A 19,995-nucleotide genomic window follows, 5' to 3' on the forward strand; every position below is an offset into this window, starting at 1 on the left:
GAGCATATACTAAAGTCTTAATGGAGATTTATGGTTTGGTATTTGTAATTACCCTAGTAAAGCTATGGTCACTGAATTGTATTTTGGCACTTGTTGGATATTTAGACTTCTTGTAGAGTTTGGTGTTTCTGGCATAGTTTATATTGTTTGCTAAGTGTCAGGCACAGTTTTAACTACTTCTTGTGTATTTTCTCTCATAACCCTAGGCGGCGTAGGTGCTCATATTAGCCCTGTTTTACGAATGGGTGTAACTGCAGCTCAGATTACGTAATTTGCCTGACGTCTAATAATTTGCATTGCTAGAGCTGGACTTCCAGCTCTCTTAACTTGGAGAGCTTGCTCTTGTAACCACAGTGTCTGCTAAAAGCTGTGGTAAAATACACACAATTCAGAGCTCCAATTATTGCTTTCAGTGCTAATCTTGGCTGAAAACCTGGGCATGAGAAGCAGTTAAGACTTGGGTTGAGATCCGATTCCATTGCTTACTAGCCAACGAGCTTTGGGTAATATACTGCTCTGAATCTCAATTTCCTCAGTTGTAAAGTGCAAATAATACCTCTTCTTAGGGTTGTCTAGATTAAATGAATTCAAGTAAGAGCCTATCATGCAAGTGAGTTAATTCAGGTATCAGGGCTCCGCTCAACACACAAGATGACTAGTATGTATTGAATTTGTTGCTAACCTTGCTTCAGAGCTCCAGTATTTTTTCAGAAAAGTGTTATCCCGATTGAAACGAACAAGAGTTAAAAATGAGATGAATTGTGGTTCTGGGTACCATGCTTTGACCAATAACGGCATGGCACAATAAACTGCTGAGTGATAATTCTCCAGTGCATGTGCATTCGCTTCCACGTCTATCAAGCATGCAGATCATTTGTACATGTTTAAATGCTATGGTATTATCGTCAGTCCTTAGAAGACTGAAGTTAATGAGTTTTTTATGGGGTAGTTGTCAGTGTCCAACTATCTAAGGTCAAAACCGCCACTCTGTGACCTTGGGCAAGTTACCTCAGTATGCCTCAGTTAAAATTTTGAAAGACTACCTGGTACATCTTAAGGCTCGTTTCAAGTGTTTGTCTGTTAAAAAAAAAAAAAAAAAAAAAAAAAGACTTCATCTCTGGCGTTACTTGCCTGGGGCTCAGGAGTCTCTCCCGAAGTCGTGGGCAGCGGGGTCCCCCTGCTGGCCACATCCTTCACATAGCCTTCGTTCGGCCTCAGGTGCCCGTGCCCTGGGCAGGCCATTTCCACCCCAAGGAAATTCCTTATTTAGTGTGAATGAGGAAGGAGCTGGCGAGTTTAAATTCCCTAGCTCCAGCCAGTCTCTCAGGTGTGAAGGGAGGGAGTCGGGGAGAGGGTTCAAAGCCTGCAAACATTCGGGGCAGAAAGGTATAGAGATAAAATGTTCTCTTTCTGCGTCCAGTTTTGTGGTTTTGCTAACCGAAGGTCCTGCGTTGGGGCGCCTCTATGCCTTTCAAGGCTCAGCTTCGATATCTAGCGTCTGGGGCTAGATATTTAGGACGGCCAGTTTTAACAGACCTTGGCTTTCTCCAAGTCTGAATACTTACCCGCCGGCTCGGTCCTTCCCAGCTCGAATCCCTCTAAATCTAGGACCCAGCGGCTGCCCGGCGGCCCTGGCTCCGCCTCTCCGCGCATCAGCGCCCGAGGATTGGCTCCGGGCAGCGCGGCACCGCCCCCGTTATGGCCGCTGTCCGCCGCCTAGGCTACTAAGTGGCTGCCAGGGTGCTGGTCTCGGCTCTCCCTCCCGGCTGCTCGGTCCGCCGGCCCGTGGCGCATGGGTCGGCGAGGCGGGCCCCCATGCGCTCGGGCCATGGCGCGCCTGGGCGCTGTGCGCTCCCACTACTGCGCGCTTCTGCTGGCCGCAGCGCTGGCCGTCTGTGCCTTCTACTACCTCGGCTCGGGCCGGGAGACCTTCTCCAGCGCCACCAAGAGGCTGAAGGAGGCCCGCGCCGGGGCCCCTGCCGCGCCCACGCCGCCCGCGCCGGAGGTGGCGCGGGGCTCCGTGGCGCCGGCCCCGGGCGCCAAGGCCAAGAGCCTGGAGGGCGGCGTGGCCGGACCGGTGGACTATCACCTGCTGATGATGTTCACCAAGGCGGAACACAATGCCGCGCTGCAGGCCAAGGCCCGCGTCGCGCTCCGCTCCCTGCTGCGCCTCGCTAAGTTCGAGGCGCACGAGGTGCTTAACCTGCACTTCGTGAGCGAGGAGGCCAGCCGCGAGGTGGCCAAGGCCCTGCTTCGAGAGCTGCTGCCGCCCGCCGCCGGCTTCAAGTGCAAGGTGAGCGGGGCCGCGGCTGAGGGCTCCCGGTGGATGCCCACCACCGCCCCCTCCCCCCGCCATTCTTCTCGCTTTGCCCGAAATGGGTGTTTGCGGTACGCCGGGGGCGACGTCCGGGGGGCGTGTCCGGGAGTCCGGTGCACTCAGCTGGTGCTGGAGTGGAGCCGTGGAGCCGGGGTGTCAACCGACTACCCCTGACCCGGTCTCCCCCCATTAAGTCCCTGTTCCCTCTAGAATTGGCTCTCCCCCCTCTCTGGTAGCCTTGCAGGATTCAGCACTGTCTTCACTGTCTGCACTTCTTTTTATTCTACTCAGTCTTTGACTTTTTAGGTTGGACCAGGTCATTTGAAGGCACCAGTAGTCATTCTGTGCAGAGTCTGCTGGACAGGTCTTAGGTCGCTTGAATTGCTGAAATCGCAGTGACATTCTCATAGCTCTTATGGTATTTCGGTCAGAACTGTCTAAGCCCAAACCCAAACAGTGTGAACTACCTCATCCCCTCTCTGTCTTCTTCCCTACTCTCGAGGGTCACAAACCCATTTAGAGAAGCCACTAGTTCCTCTCAGGGAGGAAGAGAAAGCCCTAAAAGGTACAGATATGTATGATCTGGGGAGAGCACAACAGAGCTGGCCACCTTGTCCCAGGCGGGACCAAACTGCCTCTGTGGCAGCTCCCACATCTCCGCATCATCTCCCTTGATCTCCTGGCTCTGCTTGTCAGAGATACTGTTCCTGACTTAGTGTTAATTACTTCAGTCACATTGCTAGCCTCATTTTGACCTAATGGTTGCACAGAGGGGATCCAAATTCTGATTTTTGGGTAGGACTAGTAGGTGATCCTAAAGGATGAAGTCTGATGGTGGGAGAAGGAGCAGTGAAGCAAGAGTAATAATGTTCCATGTGTTTGTGCCCAGTGAGCGACAAGGGGAGCTGCTGCCAGGATCCTGTAGGGTTCCGGGGTCTTTGGTAGCTCTTCGTTACCTGCAGAATCAAGCCCCAGCTTCTAGGAGGGCTGTGTTGTGGGCCTAGCCCTCCTTTCCAACCTGGCTTCTTGTCCTCCTGTGTGCACCTTAGATCTTGACTGTGCTGAATGTGCCTTTACACAAGCTCTCTGCCCAGGATGTCCTTCCTTTCCTCCTGGACTCTTGGCCACTCTTTACTTAGCTTTCACCCCCCCCCCCCCGGGAATGTCCCTAGACTTGGGGACAATCTGTGCCCAGCCCTCCACAGCTTTTTGTTCATGCCCCCCCCCCCCCCCCCCCCCCCCGCCAGCCCATAGCATACAAGGTCTATGTCCTGCCCAGAACAAATGAGCCTGTCTGGAGCTCACCATAATCAGGGAAGGGCACTTGGGCCATGGACTTCATGCTGTAGGAGGCCAAGAATTCAGGTCCTTGGAACCTACTGTCTGCTCTGGGTTTTTCACTCTGGGGCCCATCCCGGTTTACCTAATTGGGATCTCAGGGTGACACCTGGCACCTTGTCCCACGTGATCCCTAGGACTTTAATGCTTGAGAAACTCTGTGTTGGTTCAAGGGAGAAAGCCAAAAGCCTGTGATCAAAGGGCTGTTCTGGGCAGAGCTGGGATTTGACCATGTCTCCAAACCCCACCCTGAAGGCCAGCATTGTCATCTTTTCACTTTACGGAGTCAGAGGAAGCAGACTTCCAGATCTTTACCTGTCCCCTTGTCTCGAGCTCCAGCCACAGCTTCTTGTGCACTCAGGGCTTTCCAGCTTCCAGGCCTTTGCTATGTTGTGCTGCGGTCTGTGCACAGAGGCGCGTTTGGGTGCACAGAGGTAGTTCACACTGTTTGGCCATCTTCAGATGTCATTCCCTCTTTGGAGCCTCCCGGGGAACCCCCATCTGCAAGGCACGTCTTCCTCGCATACCCTGGTGCTATGAGTGTATCAGGTCTTATCTCCCATCCCCGTGCATGATGCCTGGTGCATACTCAGCGCCAGAAATATTGGCTTTAGGGCCAGGCTCCCATCGTGGTGTCTGCGTTTCATTCTCCCTCCCTCTGCTGTGCTCAGTTCTGACAGCCACAGGTCACCAAGGCCTGGAAGCAGCTGCGGATGACCTGAGGGAATTGATCCCACCTGTGTTGAGGCATCACAAATGAGGGTGGGGGGGGGAGGCTTTGTAGCCAGATGGCTGTGGTCAGATAAGAGTTTATCAGTGTCAGCATAAAATTGTGCCTGTTACTTTTGAGTTCACGTTTTATGAGTCTGTTTTCTGTTTGTGATAAACGGTGCTCTTTTTTTCTTTAAATGTATGGTCCTAAAAGGTTTGCTTCATTTTATTGGGCATCTTAGTTCTTCCTCAGGTTTGGAATATTCCTGAAAGGAATGCTTCTTCTGGCATCATAGGCTTTTCCCTCTGCCTGGAGTGCCCCTGCCCCACCCCCACCCTGACCCCTATCCCTAAATTCTGCTTTCAGGTCTCAGTGTAAATGTTATTTCCTTGGTAAACCTTCCTGAGCACCCATTACACACTCTCATAGCACCAAGTACTTTTACTTGGTAACATTTATCATTGTTGTAATTATATAATTATTGAATGAATTATTTGTCTACCTTTCAAGACAAAGTAGACAAAGGGCATGGACACTGACTTAAGTGTTGTATCCCCAGCACTGAACATCATGCCTTACATATGGGAGTGCAGTCTTTTTTTTTTTAATATTTATTTATTTATAATTTTTTTTTAACGTTTATTTATTTTTGAGACAGAGACAGAGCATGAACAGGGGAGGAGCAGAGAGAGAGGGAGGCACAGAATCCGAAGCAGGCTCCAGGCTCCGAGCTGTCAGCACAGAGCCTGACGCGGGGCTCGAACTCACAGACCTCGAGATCATGACCTGAGCTGAAGTCGGACGCTCAACCGACCAAGCCACCCAGGCGCCCCTTTATTTATTGTTTTGAGAGCGAGAGAGCAAGCAGTGGAGGGGAAGAGAGAGGGAGGCAGAGGATCCAAAGCAGGCTCTGTGCTGACAAAGAGCCCGATGTGGGGCTCGAACTTGTGAACCATGAGATCATGACCTGAGCCAAAGTCATACGCTTAACCAACTGAGCCACCCAGGCGCCCTGGAGTGCTCTTTTAAAAAAAACATTTATATTAGAGAGAGAGAGAGAGAGAGTGAGTGTGCACACATGCGTGTGTGCATGGGAGGAACAGAGAGTGAGGGAGACAGAGAATCCCAAGCAGGCCCCACACTGTCAGCACAGAGCCCAACTTGGGGCTCAATCTCACAAACTGTGGAATCATGACTGGAGCCGGAATCAATAATCAGACACCCCACCGATTGAGCTACCTAGGTGCCTCTGGGAGTGCATTTTATACTGAGAATTGTCCTTTTGGTATTAAGAAGAAGGAAACTGTAGAAATTCTCACCCTGGCTGCATCAGGCCTGGGACCTTTAAGAGCATATAACGTAATGGGTGAGGGGACTTGCCCAAGGCCACTTGGGGGGTTACTGACCTGGCTAGGACTAGACCCATGTCCTGGGCCACTGTCTTTCCCTTTGTGCCATGTTTCCTCTTTAAGTAGCACTTTATCTTCTAGCAGGTAAGGTGATAAGGACAGCTCACTCCCAGGGAGAGTTGCCTTGAAGTATGTTAGAACATCTTGGAGACAGGAAGGCGGCTCCTTGCCTACCCAACTATCTGGAGACAGCCTCCACCCTCAGGGTGGGCTCTTGGACTCCACCACGTCTGTAAGATGCAGAGCAGAGCTACAGTGAGCCAGCATGGAAATGTTCTCACACCCGGAGGTCTCTTCTAAGGCCATTTTCAAGTGAAACAGAAATACCTTTTAGCTGAGATGGTTGCAGAAATAGATCACAGAACATTATTAGTGGCCTTATATTTTGGTTAATTAAATATTAGCTAAAAAACCATTCACTTAACCAGAAAAATCTTGTGTCGATGATTATTATTTTATTTTAGAGAGAGCACAAGTTGGGGAGAGGGGCAGGGGGGAGAGAGAGAGAGAGAGAATTGTAAGCAGGCTTTACTCTCAGTGTGGAGCCTGATGCAGGGCTCAGTTCCATGATCCTGGGATCATGACCTGAGCCAAAGTCAAGAGTCAGATGCTAAACTGACTGAGCCACCCAGCTGTCCCCTTGTTTCGATTATTACTGAAAGTCTTTCTAAATCTAGTTTGTCCCCTAACAGTATGGAAGTCTGTCATCTGTTCACGTATTTAATAAGCATCCAAACCCACTGTGTTCCAAGGTCCGGTTAGCTGCTGCTTCTGGCCTGTGTAACAGCTCCATGGACTGACTGCATCACAGTCAACCTGGGCATGCTTATTAAAAATTCAGGATCCTGGGGGCGCCTGGGTGGCTCCGTTGGTTAAGTGTCTTGACTCTTAATTTCTGCTCAGGTCATGATCTCACAGTTTGTGAGTTCGAGCCCTGCGTTGGGCATGGAGCATGCTTAGGACTCTCTCTCTTTCTCTCTCTCTCTGTCTCTGCCCCTCCCCACTCGTGGTCTCTCTCTCTTTCTCTCAAAATAAATAAGAAAAAGAAAGGTTCAGAAGCCTGGGCCCTGTCCCAGCCTGTGGGTCAGAATCTCCTGGGTGGGGCCTGGGAATCCGAGTTTGTATAGAGCTGCAGAGGCAGGCATGGGTGTCACTGCTGTAGGGGATGGAGGAGCGCCTGGGCCGTCCTGTCCAGCTTTCTTACCCAGGTCAGGTATGTTCCCTACGACGCCTGGCACATAGGCATTCAGGAAACATTTGGCTGAACAGCTCTCTGTCATCCAGGCTGTCCTAGTTCTGCTGGCCTGGGAAAGACTGCTACATTCATCTTGTGAAAATGCTTTTATGGTGTGACTTCCCCTCAGAACCTCCTGACTCCTGGCGCACTGTCATCTCCGGCTTCTCCAAATTCTAGACCTACTGCAGCTGACTTCGGCTTCCTTGCCCAGCCTTTTCCTCCCTAGGCTGGGGGAAAAGCGGTCCCTTCACGTGGGGTTTTGCTCACTCTGCTTCTGAGCCATCTGTTGCCTCATTCTGTTTGTCAGGAGGAATCCTGCTCTTCTAAAACTTACGTCAGGACTTACCTTTCTCATAAGCCTTCCTTGCCATATTGAGTTTGATAGAATATGCCAGAAACCCCAAATTGTTCCGGCTTCAGCAAGATTGAGCCTTATTTCTCATCTGAATGGAAGTTCAGAGCTAGCCATTCCTGGTGGCGTGGGGGCTTCGTGAAGTCATCAGTGTCCTAGGCTCCTTGCAGCTCCCTGTTTCACTGTCACTGGGGAGTGGCTCTTGTCCTTTTGGGCCAGGATGTCTGCTACCGCTTTAGCCATCACATCTGTATTGTGGTAGCAGGATGGAGGGAGAATCAAAGAGTGCTCAGTTAAAAATAGGGGTCCAGTTAATAGGAAGGAGAGGAGAGTAGGTTTCAGGGTAGACAACCAGCCATCCCTGTCCCACCCCTCAGGAGCCCACCTTGGGCATCACCAAGCACGTGTTATCCGTGGGACCCTGGGTTCACAGCTATGGGGACACAGACATGGGTCAGGCACAGCCCCTGCCATCCAGGAACCCACATCGCTTAGTGTCACATTCACATACAGCTTATCTTGCTGTAAAACTCAGCAGGTCGGACAGGAGATGGTCCTGAGGGAGTGAGCTCTGAGTTCCAGCCCCAGCTGGCCAGTTACTAGCTGGGTGACGGTGGGTAATCCCCCGAAGCTTCCTCTGTAAGTGAGGCTCACACACCCACCTCCCATGTAGCAGTGAGGATGAGATGCTGCCATTCTGTAGAGCACTTAGCCCAGCACTGCTTTGTCTCTTGCTATGGGGGCAGTCTGCTAGCACGGTCCCACTCTGCTGACTTCTGGGGAGATCACCACGGTGAGCAGGCCCCAGAGCTCCTGGCATCACTCAGCACCGACAGGACCCATGGTCATCCGCTCCTTTCTCTGTGGGGTGGCCAGCTCCCTGCAGAGGCCTGGCGGGGCTCACCAGTATTGCTCCCAGTACTGCTGCTTTGTGGTGTTTCTCCTGTTCTGTCACTGTGTCATCACTCAGATGGTAGCCGCCCAGGAAGGCCTTCCCAAAACCCCTTTTCTAACGCAGCCTCACCTGAGCCCTCATTATCTTTCCCGTCACCTGCTTTGTAGCACATCCTCATTTGTTCATTCACTCAACAGATGCTGAGCGCTTATCCTGTGCCTGTGACCAGTGGGAACGGAACAGAGTTTCTGCCCTGGTGGAGCTTACATTCTGGGGTTGTGGGGGAGGTGTGGGAGAGAGACTTGAAACAAAAAATCAAGTACATACAGAGCCAGTCAGTGAGAAGTTTAGAGAAGGTAAAGGGCATGGGGAGTGTACGTGTCGGGGGTGGGCAGATGGCTGTTTGGTATAGGTGGTCAGGAAGGGCCCTGCCAATGAGGTGACGTTTGAGCAGGGACTGAGGGAAGTGAGCATGTAGACCTTTGGACATTTAGAAGGGAGAACTCTAGGCAGGGAAAACTGCACGTGGGAGTGTGCTCCTCATGTTTGAGAAAATAACAATCCTCACTTATTCGCAGGCTACCTCTCCCTACTAGAATATAATCTCCAGGAGGGCAGGGACATCACTTACCTTTTTCATTGACGGAGGTTGGCAGGAACCCCGTCAGTGCCACTCCTGCCTGCTTCTGGTCCAAGTTGGAGGTGATAGACTTGGACAGGCAGCCTGCTAACCTGCAACACAAGAATCAGACAAACTTCTGGAGGGACAGGCATCCCTGGACAGCCACTGGCCTCCCTGCGGGGAGGGGCAGGCTCTCCGCAGGTAATTCCAGAAGAGGGGAGAGGAAGGGGCCAGGGCAGGCATGCCTTCCAAACTCACCCATCAGATCAATTTCTTCTCTTGCCTGAAAGGAGGTGTTCGTGTTCACAGTGGAGAGCAAGAGGCCAGGAGTGCAGAAGACACGAAACAGTGGGAACAGAGGTGCTCCCTCTGTCCCCCGTCACCGTTATCTTCTTAGCACAGCTCCTGGCACATTCAAAGCGCTCAGTAAATATTCACAGTTGATGGACTGATGGCTGTGTTAGTCAAACCCAGGAAATCCTACCAGAGTTCTCCGTGATCTGCCCCTCTCCTGTAAATCCCGTCTTCCTCAGCATGAGGCTGGGTTGCTCAGTCCGCAGATGACAAGTTAGGAATAAGAAGCCACGTGCTTTCCGCACTTAAAGCACTTGTTGGATTCCAGGAGGAGCGAATGCTGAGGACTAGGGTGGCTGGACAGAGGCTCTTTGCACACATTGGGGCATTTCCAGGGTTTCTGCATGAGCAAAACTGAGTGGCTTTGAAAAGATGAGCACCTCAGCCCCTAGCCGGGGCTGGAAAGAAGCGCTGAGACCTCCATGCTGGCTGTCTTACTGAGGAAGCTGTTGACAAACAGGTGACACTGAAATGCAGCTTCTCCGGCCTGCCACAGTAGTGGGCACCTTGCATTGGAATGAAGCGTGAATAAGTTAGACAGTCTGGGAAGGAGGTGGTTGGAAAAACGCGTCCTGAGATGAGAGGCTCTTTGGAGAGGTAGGATAAGGGGCACCTGGTGGCTCAGTCAGTTAAGTGTCCAATTCTTGATTTTGGCTCAGGTCATGACCTCACAGTTCATGAGTTGGAGCCCCCCGTTGGGCTCTGGGCTGACAGTGCAGAGCCTGCGTGGGATTCTGTCTCTGCCTCTCCCCTGCTCACGTGCGGGTGTGAGCACGAGCACTTTCTCTTTCTCTCAAAATAAACAAACAAACAAAAAAAGATTGGCTGACATTTTATACTATAGAATTTAGAGAACAATGTTATCTACCAAACACACTTACTAGTGAAAGTCTTTTAAATTAGAATATGTTCATGAAATAACTAGTATTTTGTGTATCAATGCATGCTTCTCATGAAAAACTTCAGTCATTGATCTGTAAGGAATGTGGTATTATCATATCCTATACAATAGACTCTGATAATTTCACAGATAATAACATTGATAATGTGTTAAAATGAGAAGGCAAAACCCATAACATAGGTCAGGGATCATCCTCTAGATGAATCACACTGATACATGGGTGATTGGTAAATGCTCTGAGGGCCTCCGTGTGCAAATGGAACGTTCAGGCTTTGGACATCAGTAATTCCTCACTGTGTTCTGTTTTCTGTTCCCATAGATCATTTCTCAAAAGACAGATAACCACATTTTTTTTTTTTGCAATTAAATGGAGATAGAATTTACATGCCATAAACCTCACCCCTTTAAAATAGTTCAGTGGTTTTTAATATTCATAAGATTGTTCAGCCATGACCACTAATTCCAGAACATTTTCATCACCCCCAAAAGAAGCCCTGTACCAATTAACAGTCACTCCCCGTTCCCCTTTTTATCTCGCACTGGCAAGCATGAAACCGCTTTCTAGTTCTATAAATTTGCCTGTTCTGAACATTTCATAATAATGGACTCATTCGGTGTGTGACCTTCTGTATCTGGCTTCTTTCACTTAGCACGTATCATCAGTACACCATCCTTTTTTATGGTTGAATAATATTCCGTTGTATGGACAGGCCACATTTATCCGTTCATTAATTGAGGGACATTTGGGTGGTTTCCCCTTTTTGGCTATTGTGAATAATTCTGCTGTGAACATTTGTTTATGAGTTTTTATGTGTATGTATGAGTATATACTCAGGCATGGAATGCCTAGGTCATATGTTAACCTTTGAGGAAATGCTAGACTGTTTTCCAAAGCGGCTACACCATTCTTCATTCCTACCAACAGGGTATGAGGGTTCCAGTTTCTCCACATCCTCACCAGCACTTGCTGTCTTTTTTTGGTTAATATTTATTTATTTTGAGAGTAGTGTGGGGGTGCATGAGTTGGGAGGGGCAGAGAGAGAGGAGAGAATCCCAAGGAGGCTCCACATTCACAGTGTGGAGCCTGACATGGGGCTCGATCTCACGAACGGGGAGATCATGACCTGGGCCAAAATCAAGAGTCAGAACTCAACCAAATGAGCTACCCAGGCGCCCCTCGTCTGTCTTTCTGATCGTAGCCATTCTCAATGTTGTTAAGTAGCATCCCGTTTTGGTTTTGATTTGCATTTTCCTAATGACTAATGGTGAGATGATTATATATTGATAAGGACAACTGTGTAAATGTATTTGGTATTTTTCCTGTGTTTACCAAAATGCCTTTTACAAGAAAGACCAGGTGTCTTGACTCTCCCCTCCCCACCTGGAAAGATGTTATAGCATCTCTGGAAACGCTTATATTCTGAAGCATACAGTTTAGAAATTTCCAATGTGTATAGTAATGTTGTCCCTAAAATCAATGAGGTGGTGTTACTCGTATGAAGACTTGATTAGGAGAATAATTGTAACATTTGTTCAGCGCTTTAGCGTATATAAAAATGCTTTTACAAACGTCTCACTTGAGCCTTACTGTGACGGGGAGGAGCCCCCGAGGCTGATAGGTCAGCTGACTTACCTGAGGTCTCAAACAAAGTCTTGGGGCTGGACTGTGTGACATGCTTTAGGGAGGGGTTGATGCCCACAAGAGTGGGAGCCAGTGAGGGCTGGGCCGTAGCCCACCTCGAAATCTGTATCGTCCCCTTGCCCGGAGGCCCCAATTACATCAAACTGAACAAAGACCGAGCTTGTAACTCTCCCTTGCCTTCCCAGAACACTGCAGAACCACCAAGTTTTGGAACTGGAAGGAAACTCCGAACCTCTGGGTACAGTGCCCTCCCAGTGAGCTGGCAGACCTGGGGTGGAGCAGGCAATGACTTATTCAGTGCCACACAGAGCTGGGGTTAGAATCAGCCCCGGCCCTTCTGTCTTCTGTTTGGGCATCAGTGTAATCAGCAGCCTCTGCTCCCTTTTGGGAGAGCGGGTTGAGAGCCAGCTCACCCTAACCCCCACCCCCGGCAGAGCTTGCCAGGTGCTGGGCCTGTCTGTGTTCACCCATTCCAAATGGGCCTCCCTGCACTGTGTCCCCACGGATCTTTCTGGCTGGGGAGGGGAGGCCAGAGTCCTGCTGGTTGTTGGGGGCTAGCTTTCCAGCAGCCTTGTACCTGAGAGGGACTAAGGGGTCAGTCCTAGGGGAGCTGTATCCCTGGAGTGAACCCATGTGGTGTGTGCATTGCTTTGGGGTATGTGCTGGATGGAGGGAGCTCCGGCGCTGGAATAAGTGCGTAGGTCTCCAGGCCAGGAGGTCAGGAGGCTGGAGTAGCTACAGGAGTGCAGCCCACACTGGGCCCCCAGCCACCCCTGCCTGTCCTGGCCCTATTCCTGAGACCCAGTAAGGGGGCAGCTGCTCGCCTGCCCAGCAGGGTCCCCTCCCAGGCCCGAGGAGCCGCGTGTGGCTCTCCGTGTGGCCACTGGAGGGCGCCCCTGCCTCGTGTTTGCTTGGCTGGGCCCGGTGCCGCGCCGGAGCCGCCCGCCCGCACTGCTCTCCCACCACGGAAGCCTGGGGCGCACGCAGAGCTGTTTTTGTTCTTTCACCACAAGCGTCCCGCCCTCTCCCCCCAGGTTTTAGAAAGGAAGATTGAAATGAAAGGGAGTCTGCCTGGCGATCGTGGGCAGTCATTTCCTTCCTGTGCCCTGTGTAAACCAGCTTTGATGAGGCCGTTTGAAAAAGGTAGATGAAACAGAAGCTGGATGGTTGCATCCGGATGGAGAAGACATCAGTGCTTCCTGGCGTCGCAGTCCGAGGGACCCGTGTGGATGGGGGCGGTGGGGCCGGGTGTCTGCGCATCACGAGCCTCCTCCGGCCTGCCCTTGTCCCCACCAAGTGACCCTCAGCTGGGCCCTGCCCACAGCCTCTCAGCTTCCCGGGGTGCATCCACCCGGGATCCACATCACACCTAGCATGGATGGGCCCTCTGGGAGAAGGGGGGCGGCCTGCCCCTTAGGGGAAAGAGCAGTCCCTCTTCCCCACCTGGAGCTCCTGAGAGATCCTTGTGCTCTGTCTGTGCCCCAGGTATCCTGCTTGGCCCGTGGTGGAAAGTTGGGGGAGTGGTGGGAATCTCCAGTCTTGCCACGCAGACTTGGTGGGGTGAGGGGCATGATCCTCCTGGTGGGGCGGTCACTGTGTCCCTATTGCTTGACTGTGTGGAGCAGGGCTTTTCACTGGAGGCAGCGCTGTGTACCCATCCCTGTTTTAGGCGCTTGTTCTGAGCAGCGGAGCCAGGCCCCGTCAGCTGGCACAAAGCCTGCTGTTAACATAATGTGCTTTAAATTGAAGCCATTTATTTTATTTATTGGGGTGATTACTGTTAAGCAGCCTCATGAAGTGATCCTCCTGCTGGTGGGACAGAGGCTGGAGGGAGCCTGGAGGCTGGCCTCTGTTGCCCTGCGCTGGTCTGGCCAGCCTGGGAGCACACTTTCCGCCTCTGGCCTCCTCTTCCTCTCCTCACTGGAGCTCATCACCACTTCTGCCCCCAGCAGAGTCTGTACTGTGCCAGCCAGGGCAGGAGCACATGGCTTGGAGCCCAAGACCTGTGTTCCAACGGAGTCTGTGACATTTGGGAACAGCGGGGCCCCAGATATAATCCCCTGACCTCTTTTACCCTCAGACATGATCTTACAGGTGGCTGTGAGATAAAATGAGGCAGCTGGAGGCCTGGCCTGCAGCAGGTGGCTGGGTAATAAATGGTGACTGCTACTAATGGTTCCTAAGTAGTGTGTTGGGAGGAGGGACTCTTCCCTCATCACTTTAGAAGGCCCAATGCTTACTGATTCAGTTGGAGGGCAGTGGAACTGGCTTGCAAAACCGCATTCTGCCCATGTTTATTTCATGATGTCTTAGTCTGTTGGGGCTGCTGTAGCAAAATATTACAGATTGGGTGGCTTAGAAACAAAGGAGATATTTATTTCTCACAGTTTTGGAGGCTGGAAGTCCAAGACCAGGGTACCAGCAAGGTGCCAGCAAAGGCCTTCTTCTGGGTTGTAGACTGCCAGCTTCTTGCTGTGCCCTCACATGGGGTCTGTTTTATAAGAGCACTAATCCCATTCGTGAGGGCTCCACCCCCATGACCTAAGCAACTCCCCCAAGGCCCCACCTTCAAACACCATCACACTGGGATTTAGGATTTCAACATAGGAATTTGGGGCAGGGGCATAAACATTCAGACTATAGCACAGGGTGTCCTCATGTTCTTTTGAGTCTTCTTCAGTTTCCCAGACTACAGTGTTCTCTTCTTCTCTGATCCTCCCCTCCAACCCCCAACTGCTCTTAACAATGCACTGTGTATGCCCCACTGAAAACACTGGATACTTGCCTCATTTGGTGTTCAGTTGTGCCCTTGCTTTCTCTTTTCTGCTGGGAGGATGAGGCCCCAGTCTTCATCTTTCCCTTCCCCAGTGTGCCTAGCACATGCCTGGCTCTGGGCAGAGGCTCAGCAAATGCCAGCTTGATTTGGCCTGGGTTCTGGAGTGGGTGCTGTTGTTTCCTGTTACGATGATGAAGCTGGAGTCTGCCCTTTATAGTTTTTGTGTAGGCAACATGGATGATCCTCCTGTGTCTTTTGAGGGATGGAGTCTTCTCTGTGAATGTTCCTTTCTAGAAGTTTCTAGAAGGTTCCATCTCAAATTTGTTTATAGTAAACTATAAACAAGCATTATTCAGATTTGTTTATCTCTTTTTAATGGTGTTTGATTTGTTTTCATGGTCTGATTGCACACAGTAATTGTTCATAAAGTTTTTGAGAATTCTGTCAAATAATAAGTATAAGTGATTTTATTTTATTTTTTTTTAATTTTTTTTTTTAACGTTTATTTATTTTTGAGACAGAGAGAGACAGAGCATGAACGGGGGAGGGGCAGAGAGAGAGGGAGATGCAGAATCGGAAGCAGGCTCCAGGCTCCGGGCCATCAGCCCAGATCCCGACGCGGGGCTCGAACTCACGGACCGTGAGATCGTGACCTGAGCTGAAGTCGGACGCTTAACCGACTGAGCCACCCAGGCGCCCCTAAGTGATTTTGAAAAGCCAGGCTACTGGAGAGACCTACCTATCCCCAGAACTTGCTCATATCCCTTCGTTCCCACCCATCCCTCCTAGCAGGGTCTTGGGCCTTACCGTTTGTGGCTCATACTCCATTGAGTGTTGTGCGGGGCCCTTGCTCTTGCCAGATCATCATGGTAGTCTGGGATGTAGTTCTGTGAAACCTGCCCAGATGGCCAGGCTCTTTGAATCCTGGTCAGTGTGGGAGTCTGAGGGGCTTTGTAGGCTTTGGCAGATGGACAAGTGGATTAGTCATTGTTTGAAAAACCTGTGCAGGATTAGGCATAGTGCAAGCTTTGCTCAGGGTGCCCCAGACCACCTGATGTCTGGGGGGCAGGAAGACACAGGGCAGGGGACTCCTGGTGTGCCTGAGACTGGCCTTGTGAGGATATAGGGTCTGTCTGTGGCAGTCAGGGAGCTTTGGGGATGGGCATACATAGTAAGTTCCCCATCTTACAGAGGGGGAAACTGAGGCAGCTGGGGCAATAGACTGGCCTTGTCTCTTGTACCTGGCAGGAGAGTCATGACCAGAAGGAGAAGGGCCATCTGGCTGAGTGAGTGCTTGGCTTTCTGGCTGGTTGGCGGTGGTCAGACATAGTGTCGGCAATCAGGACTCCAGAACAGAAGGAGCCACAGAGCCTGGCCTGGCCTTCTCTGACAGTGCCTGGCCTGGCCTTCTCTACCTTACTCAGTTGTCCAGAGTTTTGGTCCACCCTGAGCCATTCATGCCCCTGAGACTCTGCTCAGTCACTTCCCCTCCTGGAACACCCACCCCTCCTTTCTTTATCTGCTTAGCTTTTTACTCTTCAAGATTAAACTCTGGTGGATTCCAGCCGTGTGGGAAGCCAGTCCTGACCATCTCTATGTTGGCCCTTCTCCTCTGAGCTCCCACTGTGCTGAAATCGGCCCCTCTGCAAGCTCCTGGAGGCCAGGGCTGTGTCTTCCTTCATTCTGTGTTTCCAGGATGTAGTATAGCCCAGGGCTCAGGGTAGAGTGAGGCTGCACAAGTTTGTTGAACTGGAGGAGGTAATTTGCCGGCATACTTGTGCACCAAAGTACAAATGCAGGCTGTGAGGCTGTCTCCTGGGGCCTCTGGGAAGTGAGGAGTGGGCTGCTGGGTGTCCGTGTTCCTCTCCAACATTCTGTCAGCACGTGTCTGGCCAAAATTTGGAGTCCTTGGCCATCTATGGAAGCCTCTTGATTTAAAGAAGCCTTCCTTGTGCCTTTTATTATAAGTTCTCCAGACAGGAAGTTGTCCAACCTGAGACCAGCTGGGAAGAGCCAGGTGTGTGTTGGAGATTCTTTTTGGGTTTCAGAACTATCTCCCTTGTATTACTAAGAAGAGATACTGATGCTGGTCTAGGGGAGGTGGAAGGGGCTTGGCTTGTGTTTCTGTCCTGGGGTTTTGCTTACCTCTTGCACCTTATGCAGGTAGAGAGGGTAGGGCTGCTGTGGCCTCTTGATCTGCCCAGAGCCCCCAGCTGGTAGGTGGTACCTGGGGCCGACACTTTGAGCTGAGGTGTGGTGGGCAGAGTCCTGCCCAGGTATCATGTTCCTGGGTTCTAGTGCTCTCTCTGACCCTGGATGCCATTGACAAGGCCTTTCAGTGTCTCTGAGCCCCAGTTTCTCATCTGTAAGATGGGGAGGGACGTTTCAGCCCTGAATAATATTCCATGGCTCTCTTACTGGCATGTGGAAACTGGGTGCTAGAAATTATAAAGGAACAAGGTCCTTCCTAGACCTTTCCTGAGTGCGAGGGTAAGAGATCGGGGGTGGGTCTTAAAGCCATGGTTCACCTCATTCTGGGGTAGTTCCTGGAATGGCTCTGACCAGGTCCACCTTGCTGACTCTTCCCTCCCTCTCTGGGAGACACTGATTCATATCTCGGCCTCTACCCCTGGCTTGGAGTGTGGAGTCATGCAAGCTCTCTCAGACATTTACCATTGTCATTGTTGACAGCAGCCGTTGCCACCATTTAAGTGACAGGGGCCGTGCCAAATTCTCCCCTCCCTCTATTTAATCCTCAGAGTGATCAGACCTGTGAGGAGGGAGGTACTCTCCCCTAGGCAGAGGTTTCACAGATCCTGAGCCCAAAGAGGGTTTAGTAGCTTGTTCAGAGCCATACAGCTAAAGGGGCTGAGCAGTCTTTCTGCCTCTTAAGCACTCTGCCTTAGTGCCTGTGATGTCTGTTTATTTTGGGGGTCATTCTATCTCTGAAAGGGAGTGCTCCGTGAGGGCTGGGGATCCCAGAAGGCCTGGTGCCCCGTGCTTGCTGCCCGCTGGGGCCTCTTCCCCTTGTCAGTAGGTCGGGGGCCCGCTGGGTGGCTTGCGAAGGGCAGGGGAACCTCAGAGCCTGTGTGGGGCAGATCTCCTCCCTCCTCCAGGTTCTGCCTATAGAACCAGCTGGGAGCCTCTGTGAGCATGTAGGTCTCAGAGGACCGTGATGCTTGGAACCCCACCTCCCTGGTTTGGCCGCAAGTCAGCGGAGGTCAGCGCTGGAGAGAACTAGACAGGTTGTGTAGTCCTGTCCCTTCATGTAACCTATGAGGAAACTGGGGCCCAGAGCGGCCAAGCGACTTGCTCAGGGCTGGAACCCAGGTCTCCTGCCCCTGCCTTCCCTTTTTTGTGTTTCTGAAGCCAGTCCTGGATTGTGCTGGTCTCCGTATGCCTGTTTGTCTTCTGTTTTTGTTTGTAGCCCGACTGATTTTTCGGGCCTCGCCCACCCTGCCCTGCACATGTCTGTGTGTCGTTTACACAGACTGGCTTTGCTTCACATCCCACTGAGCAGCCGCTCCGTGGTGAAGCTGAGTGGGTCTCCTTGGATGCAGGCCCCAGAGCCGGGGGGCTGGTGTAAGGAATCCCACTGCCGTCTCCTGCGGGGTCTGCACCCCGTCAACCCCAGTCCTGCTGTGTCTGTCATGAGGATCTCTGGGGGTCAGGGAGCGGGCTCTCCATTACGTAAGCTGATCCGCGTGGCACACAGTAGGCGCTCAGGGTACTTCTTTTTCCGCTCTTTTGCTGCCCAGCTTGCCTTTAAGGTGCAGCTCAAGCACCCCACCTGCAGAGCCCATTCTCTCTGAAGGCCTCGTGTGCAGTGCTGGTGGAGCTGCCACATGGGAAGCCTCAAGGGTGCAGTGCATGTTTGCTCCCCCTCCCAATACAGCCTAGGGGGGGCGGTGGGCGGGCATGCGTTTCTCGAATGAGTATGGTGCTGACTGTGGATGGGTCTGGGTCAGGATGCAGCTCCTCCCTCCAGGAGGCAGTGGGTAGCTGTTTGCCTTCTCTGAACTCCTTCCTTAGCTGCACCTGCCTCAAAATGTTGTGGGGATGGAATTAAAGGATCTGTCTGTGCCCAGCACATACTAGGTGTCTTCTGTGGACCTTGGGCATGGTTGCCCTATTCCCCGTGAATCCTGTCCAGGTCTGTGTCCTGACCTCCAGCAGCCAGACCCTGCCTGGGTCCACCCCTCGAATGCCATCTCATGAGCCTGCACTGCTGGTCTGCACCTGCTCTGCTCAGCCGGTGTCACAGGTCAGATCCCGCTGTAGGTGGCCACGCCCAAGTTGGCTGCATGGATGCTCAGGTTTGTCTCCTAAAAGGGCCAGTTTGGCACAGAGATCCTCTGGCCCACGTACTTTATTGTATCCTGTGTACATGCCAAGTAAGAGCAGGATGGTCACTGAGCCCAGTGGGGTTACACCCTGCGGTCCCCAGTTTCCTCCCAGTGGAAAAGGAACAAGCTTTCTGCTCAAGAGAATGGCTCCTGGAGAGGAGACAGTGATTTGGAAATACCCCAGGAGGGAAGTGGACCAGTGCCCTGTGATTGTTATTTTGGCGGGACTTTGGTCTTGAGTCCCTGGGAATGGAGTGCTGGAGAACTGGCAATCCTTGGTCAGCCACTGCTGACATCTGAGTCATAGCCAAAATCTCAGGTCCCTGATCACCCACTGGGGTCCAGCTGTGCCTGTGGAAAGGCGAGGGGCAATGGCTGGGCATGTGGGCTGCCCCCTGGCAGCGTGGTCACACAGTGCCCAGCCTCAGGGACGCTGGTCACCCTGTGGTCTACCATGGAGTCTCCTGGTGTGAGCTGATGGCAGGCACCACTGTGAGTTGTCTGAGAGCATCATTTCTAAGTGTGCCGGTTTAAAACTCAACTCAGCTAGTGACTCCCTTCATTAGTGAAGAGCAAACAGCTAAACAGTTAATTGAGGTTAGTGAGCAGTATTTGCGGAGGACATAAGATGTTTCTGGAGGTTGATTCCGTTTACTTCTTCAGACTCATGGAACAGCTTTTGCTTTGATCAGAAACGTGCACAACTGAAGTTATGAACTAATCTGGCTCGCTCAGAAAGTTGTTAGACTGTGAGAACAAATGCAATATGAAAACATTTCTCTTTACCTAAAGCAAAAGCTGTGTCTCAAGCAGCTGGCTCTGGGAGATGAAATACGATGACCCTGCTGCTTAACCTCTTGGTTTCCGGAGCTGTTGACTCCCGAGCCCTTTTCTGTGACATGTGTAGCATCTGGAATGGATTTATGGAAATCTTTGCAGGGCTTGCTATAGCCTGGAATTACGGAAGGGGATTCTTACTGTCCCACGAGAGCATTCCGTTCGAGGAATCTGCCTGGTCCCTGGGCCGTGGGTTGTGGGGGGAGAGAGTAAGCGGGTTAGGGGGAGAGAGTAGGCGGGTTGTGGGGAGAGGGTGG

The 19,995-nt window shown here is 51.7% G+C and overlaps 1 protein-coding gene across 1 annotated transcript in view; it reads left to right on the forward strand.

Annotated features, from left to right (window-relative positions):
- Nucleotides 1-1,678: 1,678 nt before the first annotated feature.
- Nucleotides 1,679-19,995, forward strand: part of XXYLT1 (xyloside xylosyltransferase 1) — a 170,308-nt gene continuing 151,991 nt past the window's right edge. Inside the window, exon 1 of the mRNA XM_023260288.2 lies at nt 1,679-2,293. Coding sequence (XP_023116056.1) covers nt 1,793-2,293 — 501 coding nt within the window. The 5' untranslated portion in view covers nt 1,679-1,792. The remainder of the gene's footprint in view (nt 2,294-19,995) is intronic.

This window comes from Felis catus, chromosome C2 (genome assembly GCF_018350175.1).
Source record: "Felis catus isolate Fca126 chromosome C2, F.catus_Fca126_mat1.0, whole genome shotgun sequence".
NCBI lineage: Eukaryota > Metazoa > Chordata > Mammalia > Carnivora > Felidae > Felis > Felis catus.